We start from the raw sequence: 13,518 nt of genomic DNA, 5'->3' as shown, positions 1-13,518 counted from the left end.
AGTCATCCAAATAATTACTTGAGTAAAAGTAAAAAAGTACTTGGTGAAAAAACTACTCAAGTACTGAGTAACTGTTGAGTAACGTCTGATTTATTTTTTTAACACAACCATTCAAACAGACAAAAGTACAAAATAATCATCTTCAGGCAAATTAAATCAATAAAATAATAAAATAAATTAAAATTAATAAAAAATAGCTTAAATTAAAATAATCTAAAAGTAAATTCAAGTGCTCTAATAAATAATAAAATAAATTAATTAATAACAGAATAAAAACATAAATTAAGCACAAGTAGCACAAAATGTCCAGCTTTTGTACTTTTCTTTTTTAACCAGCAGAACTAGAACAAACATGAACTCATAGAAACTCTGTGTGTGTTTGAGTCTGTGTAAATGTGACAAAACATGCAAAAACTAACATTTTCCCCAAAGAATCACCCAGTGATGTCATGAGATTGACGCGTACGTGGATAAAAGGGATAAAAGAAAAGTAACAGCTCAACGTAGCCTAATGTAGCGGAGTAAGAGAAACAGTTTCTTCTTCACAAATCTACTCAAGTAAAAGTAAAAAGTATAGTGATTCAAAACTACTCCTAAAAGTACAACATTTCCCAAAACTTACTCAAGTAAATGTAACGGAGTAAATGTAACTCGTTACTACCCACCTCTCTCCTCAGGAGACTCAACGCGTGACCTCCTACACAGCAATCTGGGAAAACAGGTTTTATTAGATTTGAGAGATATTTCAGGAAGCCCACCTGGCTCAGGTAACAAATAAAAAAATTAAAAACGAAACACGTTTAACTGTCGCAGCCGCAGGTGACGAGAACCATCTGTGAAAAATCTGTTTTCAGAAGTTATTTCTCCTACGAAAAACTATTTTGTTCACAAATTCTAATTAGTCAGCTGGGCAAAGGATCCGAAGCACTCAATTTATTAATTTATTTGAAGATTTTATTTTTGAAGATGCATGATAAAAAAAGAGTACAAAAAAGTAAAAATACAGAATACAAATATATGTATATATATATATATATATATATATATATATATATATATATATATACAAATTATTTGTATATATATATATATACAAATAAATACACAAATACTGTACGTATATATATGTAATATAACAATAACAATATATCCATATACATACCTACATATAACATATCTATAACCATAATATACACCTATATATCTACATATATTAACAAATGTACATATTTACATGTTTATTCGCATCTTTATTTTGAATAGAATGTTTCTTTGTATCTTTTTTTAAATGGTGACATGTTTTGACTTGGTTTTAGCTCCAAGTTCAGGCTGTTCCACAGTTTCACTCCGCAGGTCGACTCAGTATGATCATTTTCTACAACATATGTTAAATCTCAGCTGAGTTTTATCAAATGTGCACAAACCAACTGCGTGTTGCGTAACGACTGGAGCGTCCCTAACGTCAGTAACGAGTGTCCACATTCTTGTCGTCTGCTGGCATTAAAGCTTGATAACGAGGAAGTAACTCCTCAACAATGAAATGTCTTCACGCCCTGATGAAAGAGAGGAGTTGCTGTTCCAGGAATGAGGAAAAAAGACAAAAATAAATTTTTGAAATGAACTTCTCAGCTTTCTTGTTTGACACTCTCAGATGAACAGCCTCTTTTATGAGGCCCGTGTAGACCTGACTGGACTCACAGGTCCATGCTGATGGAAAAAGTACTCCCGTTTAAAATGACATCTAAGGCTCGTGCACTTCCTGGGCGATATGACCACACAAGAAAGTCCCAGGGACCCCAACACAACTCCCCACAAACATTTGCACCATTAGCATTAGCAACACCAGCACCCTGAAAATCTAGTATTTGTACATGAATACTGCAGTATTTGGTTATCGTTTTTTTTTTCAGTCTTTGACTGCATCAAACATTAAAATGCATCAGAAAAAACACTATAAATAATAATAATAATAATAATAATAATACAGGTTGCAAGCGTTCAGGCGTGCTGCAGTGGAAGCTTGTATGACTTGCATGTAGATTCTTCAGGCCTGGACATTTAGTGGATGAAACCACCCACGACTCTCTATATCAAACCATTCAAAAGTTATGGCAGAAAGTAGGAACTATCAAATATGGACCAATCAGATAAAGGGGGGGCGCGCTTTTTGGCGTCTATCGTCGCCACGGTAACGCTTTTGACTAGTAATGGGCGTTATCGCAGGATGGAGACGCACATTTTGATGTATAAAACAACTGGGTGCACGTTACGGTTCGGGCAAAGAAGCGGCCGAAGAAATGGCATAAATTCTGCCAAAATTACACGATTAATTCAAAATGGCCGACTTCCTGTTGGGTTTGGGCCATGGTGCCAAGAGACTTTTCTTTAAGTTGCGACATGATACAGGTGTGTACCGATTTTCGTGCATGTACGTCAAACCGTATTGTGGGGCTTGAGGCACAAAGTTTTCTAGGGGGCGCTGTTGAGCCGTTAGGCCACGCCCATTAATGCAAACCATGAAATATCACATTTTTTACCAGGCCTGGCTTGGTGAAAAATTTGGTGACTTTTGGGGCACGTTTAGGGGGAAAAAAAGGCCCTCCTTTCATCGGAAGAAGGAAAAAAAAAAAAGAGAAAAAAAAAGAGAAAAACAAGAAAAATTCTTACAGATACAATAGGGCCCTCGCGCTGTCAGTGCTCGGGCCCTAAATAAAGTCCTGTAATGATGGCTTTTAGTTTTGGTTCCACCCCAAGAATTTAAGTGGCCCCATCTGGCCCCCCTAGGAAACACTTTTGGAGGCGCCCCTGCCCGTAGAGATGTCAGTATTTGTGGAGTTTCTGTCCTTCTTCCATCCGTTTACCAGGTCTGAAGTCTGAAGAAAACCTTCATCTTCATGAGGTAAGAGCTTCAACAAATGGTCAAAAGTACTTTTTATCTCTTGATTCACAGCTTTTTTACACACTTGAAACACTTATTAACCTTTAACAGGGATGAATAACCAGAAGAAAAAACTAGACAACGTTTAGGGTCCTGTGTTTAGTCTTTTTATTTCATTATTAAATCACATAGCATCCTTCAACAGTCTACTTGACGTAACTACTTCAATAATCTGAAAGTATTGATCTTCAGAAGTGTCCTTCTTTTTGCCTGGATGAGAGAAATAGCATAGCCTGACACGTTCATTGTCTCATACTTTAAAGATATTCACATAATATTCAAATTCTGACTTATTACTGGGACGATCAACAGGTCACCATGGTAACTGCTCCCCTGTAAAGTTGAGAAATGATCCGTGGTCCTTTTCCGTCAGCCCTCCGATCACAGATAAGAGGGAGGAGACGCTCTCCTCAGGACTCAGCGGAGCCTCAAAGGAAACAGAGAAGAAAGTCAAATACTGACTGGACACCGTTGTTCGGGTGAATGAACAAACACCAAAAATGTTTGGGTGAGCGCACTGGCGAGTGGGGATTACAACACAACTATAAACTCGACTCCAACATACATTTTTTTGTTATTTTTTTATTACATATCACTACATATACTACATATACATATACATGTAGCATATTTTACATAAACATATTTTTAAATTTTCAAGTAACAAAATAACATATTTGAACCATTTTTCATTGTTATTATATAGCGATATTGACAGATATTGTCTGAAAAATGGTTCAAATACATTATTTTGTTATTTGAAAATTTGAAAATTTGTTTTGTTGATGAGAAAATATGTCTCTATATTTCTTATTTTTGTGAGGGGGGATATATATTGTTTTTCGGCACTACCTTGTTCTCTATAACTGATATAACATGAATTACTCCTATGTGGGATCAATAAAGTTCTTATTTTTGCCATCTGAGAAAATTAAATATATTATATTTGGTGCCTAAAGGCTGAATTATGCTTCTGCGTCAAAATGACGCCGTGTCTACGGCGTGTGGTTTGGATCGACGCAGAGGACACGCCGTCACCTGCGCCGTCTCTGACGTGCACCTCCCGAAAATTGTAACTACGCGTCGAGGAGACGCCGTCCACTCGCAGACGGAGAGGGCTGTGATTGGTTCGTTTGAAAGCGAAGCATTTCCGGTTTCCGGTTTGAATCAGTAGTGAACTTCCAGGGCTCTTTTCTTCGTTTATATGTGATTTTTTTTTGTTTTTGTTTTTTGCACAATAGTTGTCCTTATCTCTTTGATTTACTGTGACCGGAAAAAGTCGGATAAACCCTTCAGAAAAAGATCGCTAACTAGTGGCCGCGGGGGGTACTGCACCGCGACCAAATGAAGAGACGGAGAAGTCCGAAGGGTTCAGCACGGCGTCACGGCTGCGGCGTGTGCTCTGCGTTGGTGTGACGCAGAAGCATATTTCAGCCTTAAGTGTTTCCCAAGTATATTAGTGCGTGTGTAAATGAATAAATGAGACGTAAAACGTACATTTGTTTGTAGAAAGGCGCTTTATGAAAATAAGTCAATTTACTTGTATTAGTTTACTGTTTTTACTGTCTTCTGTTTTTTATCATGCAAGTTCGAAATATAATCTTCAAATCAAATCAAATCAAATCATGTTTGCTTTGCTGCGAGTGCAAGTGCCAAGAGATGACTTTTGTTAGGAACTGGACCAAAAGAAATAAACTAGAAAGTGAATTTCAACACCAGAGAGCCTGGCTCACCTCCATCCCCCCCATGTCTCACCTCCGTCCCCCCCCCCCCCCATGTCTCCCCTCCGTCCCCCCCATGTCTCACCTCCATCCCCCCCATGTCTCACCTCCATCCCCCCCATGTCTCACCTCCGTCCCCCCCATGTCTCACCTCCGTCCCCCCCATGTCTCAACTCCGTCCCCCCCATGTCTCACCTCCGTCCCGACCATGTCTCACCTCCGTCCCCCCCATGTCTCACCTCCGTCCTCCCCATGTCTCACCTCCGTCCCGCCCATGTCTCTCCTCCGTCCCCCCCATGTCTCACCTCCGTCCCCCCCATGTCTCACCTCCATCCCCCCATGTCTCACCTCCGTCCCCCCATGTTTCACCTCCACCCCCCATGTCTCACCTCCATCCCCCCATGTCTCACCTCCATCCCCCCCATGTCTCACCTCCATCCCCCCATGTCTCACCTCCGTCCCCCCCCATGTCTCACCTCCATCCCCCCATGTCTCACCTCCATCCCCCCATGTCTCACCTCCGTCCCCCCCCATGTCTCACCTCCATCCCCCCATGTCTCACCTCCATCCCCCCCATGTCTCACCTCCACCCCCCCATGTCTCACCTCCGTCCCCCCCATGTCTCACCTCCGTCCCCCCCATGTCCCCCCCATGTCTCACCTCCGCCCCCCCCATGTCTCACCTCCATCCCCCCCATGTCTCACCTCCATCCCCCCCATGTCTCACCTCCACCCCCCATGTCTCACCTCCATCCCCCCATGTCTCACCTCCATCCCCCCATGTCTCACCTCCGTCCCCCCCATGTCTCACCTCCGTCCCCCCCATGTCTCAACTCCGTCCCCCCCATGTCTCACCTCCGTCCCGACCATGTCTCACCTCCGTCCCCCCCATGTCTCACCTCCGTCCTCCCCATGTCTCACCTCCGTCCCGCCCATGTCTCTCCTCCGTCCCCCCCATGTCTCACCTCCATCCCCCCCATGTCTCACCTCCATCCCCCCCATGTCTCACCTCCATCCCCCTCATGTCTCACCTCCACCCCCCCATGTCTCACCTCCATCCCCCCCATGTCTCACCTCCATCCCCCCCATGTCTCACCTCCATCCCCCTCATGTCTCACCTCCACCCCCCCATGTCTCACCTCCATCCCCCCCATGTCTCACCTCCATCCCCCCATGTCTCACCTCCATCCCCCCATGTCTCACCTCCACCCCCCCCATGTCTCACCTCCCTCCCCCCCATGTCTCACCTCCATCCCCCCATGTCTCACCTCCATCCCCCCATGTCTCACCTCCACCCCCCCATGTCTCACCTCCATCCCCCCATGTCTCACCTCCATCCCCCCCATGTCTCACCTCCACCCCCCCATGTCTCACCTCCATCCCCCCCATGTCTCACCTCCATCCCCCCATGTCTCACCTCCACCCCCCCATGTCTCACCTCCATCCCCCCCATGTCTCACCTCCATCCCCCCATGTCTCACCTCCATCCCCCCATGTCTCACCTCCATCCCCCCCATGTCTCACCCCCGCCCCCCCATGTCTCACCTCCATCCCCCCCATGTCTCACCTCCATCCCCCCCATGTCCGTGCGGACCCAGCCAGGGTGGATGGCCATGCAGAGGATCCCGTCAGGCTGCAGGTCCACAGCCATGCAGCGACTCACCATGTTTAGAGCGCTCTGGGAGGAAAAAAACAGAAACGCTTCTATAAAACATATAAAACAAACACCAATGTAGATTTAGCTGCCATTTACCTTTTAAATTCCTTGCATTTCTTAAAGAAATTGCGTTTTCCACGTGGTATAGGAGAATAGTAGGGATGCACCGATACCACTTTTTTCACACCGAGTATTTTAATTTGTGTACACGCCGATACCGAGTACTGATACGATACTTCTACCACAAAAATAACTAGGCCAAAAATGCAATGAATTGGAATACAGGTTTTATTTGCAACAGGAAACTCAATTTTAAACAAAACTCAGCCGGCCGGGCTTTCCTCCGCGGTCCGCCGCCCTCTGAAAAAAATTGTATTTTATTTGAAAGACACAAAATACCAAACAATGCTGTGCGTTTGCCCTATTGTTACAGTTTGTAATGCTTTATAACTGTTTAAGTTTTAAAGAGAAAGCCAGGCCAACCATTTTCCACAAACTGAACTAAAAGTAAATGTCAGGTTTGCATTATGCATCTTCAGTTTCATACAAGTACAAATATTTTGCCACAAACTGAATAGTTTCTCTCATGTATGATCTGACTTTTTTCTTTTCCAGAAATTTAACAACTAAAATTAAATAAATAAATAAACTATGAAAAGTCCCACATGACTGTTATTGATCTTGTTCCAGAGCTCAGAGCTTCACCTGCTCCAGCCTGAGGCCGTAAGGGGAACCCGGTATCGTTTCATCCTCCCACCTTTGGGGACGACACAATCTTTACATCATAAAAAACATTGATTCATGCTCATCTTAGAAGTAAAAGCTGGGAGTTTTTGTATCGCGAAATTTCGTGGCACGATATATTGTTACACCCCTAGTAAACATGTTCACATCTGACAACAGATGACTTCCTGATGAATGTTTGGCAGGATGTTTGGTTGTCTTTCGACCTCCGAGTCCCTGATCTGGTTCAGATTCAGCCTCACGCAGCCTAATGCACACACTTCTAGATGTACAACAGATCCCTCCGACTGTATGCAAAATGTCTGTTTCCAGACATGTCGGTTACGTGTTTGAAAACTATGACGGAGTATTAGGACCAAACTAAGACAAAAAAAACTATTGGAAATTACGAGAATAAAGTCATAATAATGTGAGAATAAAGTCATAAAATTAAGAGAATAAAGTCATAATAATATGAGAATAAAGTCGTAATATTACGAGAATAAAGTCATAATAATATGAGAATAAAGTCATAAAATTAAGAGAATAAAGTCATAATAATATGAGAATAAAGTCGTAATATTACGAGAATAAAGTCATAATAATATGAGAATAAAGTCATAAAATTACGAGAATAAAGTCATAATAATATGAGAATAAAGTCGTAAAATTACGAGAATAAAGTCATAATAATATGAGAATAAAGTCGTAATATTACGAGAATAAAGTCGTAATATTACGAGAATAAAGTCATAATAATATGAGAATAAAGTCATAATGTTGCGAGTATAAAGTCGTAATATTACGAGAATAAAGTCATAATAATATGAGAATAAAGTCGTAATATTAAGAGAATAAAGTCATAATAATATGAGAATAAAGTCGTATTATTACGAGAATAAAGTCGTAATATTACGAGAATAAAGTCATAATAATATGAGAATAAAGTCATAAAATTAAGAGAATAAAGTCATAATAATATGAGAATAAAGTCATAAAATTACGAGAATAAAGTCATAATAATATGAGAATAAAGTCATAAAATTACGAGAATAAAGTCATAATGTTGCGAGTATAAAGTCGTAATATTACGAGAATAAAGTCATAATAATATGAGAATAAAGTCATAAAATTACGAGAATAAAGTCATAATGTTGCGAGTATAAAGTTGTAATATTACGAGAATAAAGTTATAATAATACGAAAATAAAGTCGTAAAATTACGAGAATAAAGTCATAATGTTGCGAGTATAAAGTCGTAATATTACGAGAATAAAGTCATAATAATATGAGAATAAAGTCGTAATATTACGAGAATAAAGTCATAATAATATGAGAATAAAGTCATAAAATTACGAGAATAAAGTCATAATGTTGCGAGAATAAAGTCGTAATATTACAACTTTATTCTCGCAACATTATGACTTTTTCTCGTAATTTTACAAATTTATTCTCGTAATTTCCATTTTTTTTGTCTTAGTCTGGCCCTAATACTCCATCGTAGAAAACAGCGTCAAAACCAACAACATAATATTCTTCATGTAAGAGAAACTGCAGGAATCTTGAGCTGTATTTTTCATCTCCTCATCAGTGAAATGCTGAGAGCAAAATCAGTTGCTCAATTGTAGGGGGAAGTGTTGGTTACTCCACTGTTGCAGTACCTTAGATGTCCTGTAGGGGTACCATTTGAAGTTGTTGGCCCGGTCCCCCCAGTTGAGCTCCACAGATCCCAGCAGGGACGTCATGTTGATGACGGCTGCTCTCTGGATCCCCATGCTCCCCGAGCTGGACGCTCCTCTTCCTGCAGCTCGCTTCAGGAGAGGCAGGAACGCCTGACCAGTCCAAGAACAAAACATGAGTGAAATGAAAGTGACCTTTCTTGCCTATTTAGTTATGGGTTTTGTTAACAATAAAATCACAAAGCCACAAACGTCTTCACTGTACCAAAGTGCAGCCTTGTGGGTCAGAGTGCTTGGAAACTCTGTGTCAGTGCTGCCCTCTAGTGGGGGAATGAGCCTCTAACACACAAATCACCTGGATTCGTTATATAATCCATTTACAACACTCACTTTATCACACTGCAGCCGGGAGGGGTGGAGGAGCCTAACCCAGTTGTGATTGGATGAATGATGCAGTACAGCAGGGGTATTCTACTACATTATTCAGGGGCCACATCTGCAAAAAGACTGTATGGAGAGGGCCGCACTGCCTTCGCGCACAAAGCAGGCGGAAAATTTGGGGGTTTTCAAAATGTATTTTGCACTCAAAGACGAAGATTTGTGTATATATATAATACATTTGTGCACAGGAATGAGCAGGAGAATATCTGTCTAGTTTACATATGAATTATGTATTCATTGTCTCCAGATTTAGTCATTGTGAATGTTAAATATATAATATTCAGATAAAGAAATATTATTTTAAATGCAAGTTCATTTTGAAACCATGCATTTTACAAACTTAATGAAGTTGATATTGACCTACTTTTAATAAAACACGCCATAATGACAAAGCACCACTTTCCACCAAGATTTCCTTATTTGAATATTATATTAAGCATTGAGCACAAGCATTTCAGTCCATAGTAGCCAGTTTGATGTTATATAAGCAACCAAAATATTAACCATAAGCTCCTTTATTTATGACACATCTGTGCATTATATCAACAAAAAAGTGGCTGGTTTATTCCAATTTTAAATCCGAATAGAACAGGGGTCTCAACCCGCGGCTCTAGAGCCGCCCTAGTGGCTCCTGGAGCTTTTTAGAAAATGTTTGACCTTTTCTTTCCTTTTTTTCTCTTTTTTTCCTTTTTTTCTTTTTTTTTCTTCCCTTTTCCTTTCCTTTTTAATCTCGACATTTCAACTTTTTTCTTGAAATTTTGACTTTTTTCTCAAGATTGTACTTCAACATTAATCTTGACATTTTGACTTTTTTCTCGACATTTCGACTTTTTTCTCGAAGTGCATAATGAAAAAAAATTATCTTCCCCCAGTTATAACTAATATATGTATATATATATATATATATATATATATATATAAAAAAAATATATATATATATATACATACAGCATGTGTTGCCTTCATTCTAAGACTTATACAAGACTTTGAGATATATTTGTAATACTAATATACTACACTATAGTCAAAGTAGCTTTATATATATATATATATATATATATATATATACATATATATATACATACTGCACTATATACTAATATACTAATATGTATACTTAATATACTTATACTTACACTTACTAATATACTTTGTAATACTAATATAGAAACATGCAGCATGTGTTGTCTTCATTCTAAGGCTTATACAAGACTTTACATTTTTTGCGGCTCCAGACATATTTGTTTTTTGTGTTTTTGGTCCAATATGGATCTAAAACATTTTGGGTTGTCGACCCCTGAATAGAATAATTCCAGATCATGTATCCACTCATTCCTCTTTAAATTAATCCCGGTCTTTCTTTCTGCTCGTTCCCTCGCCCGTCTGTCTCCATGATCTTATATTCCACTGGGCTGGTTTTCCAAACAAAGTTTCAAGATGCAGCAGCAGTAAACGCTGGTCAAGAGCAGAGACCATTTATTTAATAAATAGAAATCATTAAAAGAACAGATGGAAACAGGAAACATCAAAATTATGAGCTTTTCAAAGTTGTAACGGCTAAGTTAGTTTTTCTTCCGGTAGTTTAACTTCCGGTCCCCCCCCTATCCAATCAGAACCTTCCCAACCCCCAGACCTGGAGAGCAATTGGAGAAAGACCATCAAACGTGTTTTACCATGTAAACCTCAATTTGGAATTACTATTTCCATCTAAACTCGAAGGAAAATAGTTTAATTCGGAATTATTAATTCCAAATTAAAAAACATCATGTAACCGTGGCCAGTGAAACTCAGAGCTTTATCTGACAGAAACTGTGTTGAGGTAACGACTGTAAAACTACACATTACCTTGGTGATCATCAGAGGAGCCACGGCGTTGGTGTGGAAGTTTTCCATCATCATCTCAGCGGTCACAGAGGGAAAGTCAGCGACCACGTTGATGCCGGCGTTGTTGATCAGACAGTTCAGACCGTCTCCCTGCAGCAGCCCGTCCACCTCCGCTGCACACTGCTCTATGCTCTCCTGACTCACCACGTCTGCACAACACACACAACACACACCACACAACACACACCACATATCACACACCACACACAACACCACACATAAGCAAGATCCTGTGCTTAATACATTTCAACATTTAGAGACCCCGATTGCATATGATTGTTGGAGAAACTCATTCACTGTCAGTCTGTGGACTCCCTGAAATAGCCCTGGCCCCCTCTGGCCCCCCCAAGGTTAAAAGTCTAGCTCCGCCACTGTATACTACATTTTTGATGGATCAATAACACACAGACCCGTGTCCTGTTTATGATAGGTTGTGTTATGCATTTACATATTATTTCTTTACAAACTGCAGCCAGCGCTTCTCTCCCACTTACCCAGCGGTACTATGTGGATGTTGGGATGCTTCTCTGCCAGGTCCTGAAGATTCTGCAGTTCAAAAGTACAAAAGGGTATTATTCAAATCAGAAAACCCCCCAGCACCCAAACAGTGGATCAATGAACTTGCATCGTATAGTACTCAAGAAACAATACTGTATTCCGTTAGAAAAAAAACTGGAGACTTTGACCTTATTTGGGAAGCTTTTTTGGATTTTTTGCCTTTATTGGACTAATGATCTGAATAATCTACTATATTAATGAATGTGTTTACGCAGGACTTGATTATTTAATTTATTATTCATTTGTTCCAGTATTGCTAGGCATATGTGAAAAGAAGTTAAATGATTTTGAATGATGTAATCTATTGACCATATGAGGGAGGGAAGGGAAGAGGGGTGTGTTGTTGTATTTATTTTTATTTATTTTATTTTTTTCTCCTCTCTTATTATTATTATTTATTTATTTTTGCTTAATTAAGGTTATGAAAAGTAAAAAAGGGGGGGGGGGGGGGGATATTGAGAATTATATTGTTGTAAATCTTATTTTTTTTTCTTTTTTTTCTTGCCCTCAATAAAGATATCTATACAAAAAAAGGGTATTATTATTCACACCAGGGACGGAGCAATGGCGCCCTCTGGTGGCCGGTGGTGATATTACTGTGTAAGGTCCATGTAGGTCGACACATGGCGCAGGCTCAGCTTGTTCTACTTATAAAACTAATGACAGGCTCTGTAATCATCTGTTTTCTCTGTTTACCTGGGCGCTGGTGGGGTTTCTCGCCGTGGCGATGATTTTGCCGGGAGAATAACCTCCGCTCGCCAGACTGGTGACTAATTCCAGGCCGAGGCCGCGGCTCGCCCCGGTCACCAGCACGGAGCCGCAGCCGCTGAAACTCCCGGCCCCGCTCATCGTCCTCCCGGTCTGTGTGGAGCTTCTGCTGGAGCTTCTGCTGGAGCTTCTGCTGGAGTTCCTGCTGCCGCTGCTGGTTATAATCCGACCCAACGGTTTATACGCAGCTTTGCCGGCAGAGGGCAGCACTGCACCACCCACATATTTATTTTTTTCATTTTTTATTATTGAAAATTCTTGAATTTACAAACAAACAAGGCACATCAAAGCTGCCATGTAGCCAGCACAAATGTAAAAAAAAAAAAGTCATGTTCCAGATGGGTTATGAATCCAGTACAACTGTATTGTATACATGGGCTTAAATAATATTGTTAATGTTAATTTCATATTATGTAAATATGTTGTAACTTTAGCTTGTATAGTTACAATAAAACGGCTTGGATCATTTAAATAAAAAAAAAGAAGAAAAGGCCTGTACTGGGTGGACAAATGAATGAAATAGAAAATAAGGAACAAAAAAAACTTCTTTTTCTAAACATCATAAATATTATTTTATTTATTTATTTAATTGGGACAACGCACATTAATTAACATGAGCACTTGAGTCCATCATGTAAATGTGCCAGATTTAGCCATACAGGCTAATTTACATCTGCAGTCCCTGGCAGGTTGATGTCATATATATTATGACAAAATAATGACAGAATGACAGAAAACGAGGATAAAATACATTTTGCAGTTATAATTTCCTACTGGTAGGATTATACATCATTTCAGAATCTATTAATTTATAACCCTGAATGTAATTCAGCAGTTTGTTCGCAGATTTGAAGTTCATATACTTGAGGGATTTACAGTACAACTTAAATTCGTTATAAAAGGCATTGAAGATAGGTGGGGTTTTCATGAATTTGTGAATGTAGAATTTGGCCATTATGAGGATTGTGTTAGTCCGCAAATGATCTTGTCTCTTTTCCATCGCTACTCTATACATGTTATCTACATGTGATTTGAGTACATTCTTTTGTCTAAACCATTCTTCCACTTGGTTCCAGAATCTTTGGGAGTGGCTGCAAGAGGAGAAAATATGTTCCGTGGTTTCAATTCCAGAGTTGCAAAATGAGAAGCA

General features: G+C 40.0%; 1 protein-coding gene across 1 annotated transcript; it reads right to left on the bottom strand.

Annotated features, from left to right (window-relative positions):
• Positions 1-3,031: 3,031 nt before the first annotated feature.
• Positions 3,032-12,534, bottom strand: si:dkey-12e7.4 (uncharacterized protein LOC558132 homolog). Its single transcript, XM_061722724.1, has 6 exons — positions 12,297-12,534; positions 11,537-11,588; positions 11,004-11,191; positions 8,700-8,870; positions 6,226-6,336; positions 3,032-3,365 (listed from the first exon to the last, which is right to left on the bottom strand). The coding sequence occupies exons 1-6, from the start codon at positions 12,447-12,449 to the stop codon at positions 3,252-3,254; spliced, it is 789 nt and encodes a 262-aa protein (XP_061578708.1). The 5' UTR covers positions 12,450-12,534; the 3' UTR covers positions 3,032-3,251.
• Between the last annotated feature and the right edge of the window lie 984 nt (positions 12,535-13,518).

This window comes from Cololabis saira, chromosome 5 (assembly GCF_033807715.1).
Source record: "Cololabis saira isolate AMF1-May2022 chromosome 5, fColSai1.1, whole genome shotgun sequence".
Taxonomy (NCBI): Eukaryota; Metazoa; Chordata; class Actinopteri; order Beloniformes; family Belonidae; genus Cololabis; species Cololabis saira.
The sequence above is the reverse complement of the archived record's forward strand: the minus strand, read 5'-3'. Positions and strand labels throughout refer to the sequence as shown.

Excerpts from the sequence above, each read along its gene's own strand:
- si:dkey-12e7.4 (XM_061722724.1), bottom strand. The coding sequence starts at position 12,449 with ATGAGCGGGGCCGGGAGTTTCAGCGGCTGCGGCTCCGTGCTGGTGACC. Across the intron at positions 6,337-8,699 it reads ACCCCTACAGGACATCTAAG|AGCGCTCTAAACATGGTGAG; the intron begins GTACTGCAACAG and ends TTTTCCTCCCAG. Across the intron at positions 3,366-6,225 it reads CGGACATGGGGGGGATGGAG|GCTCCGCTGAGTCCTGAGGA; the intron begins GTGAGACATGGG and ends GTTTCCTTTGAG.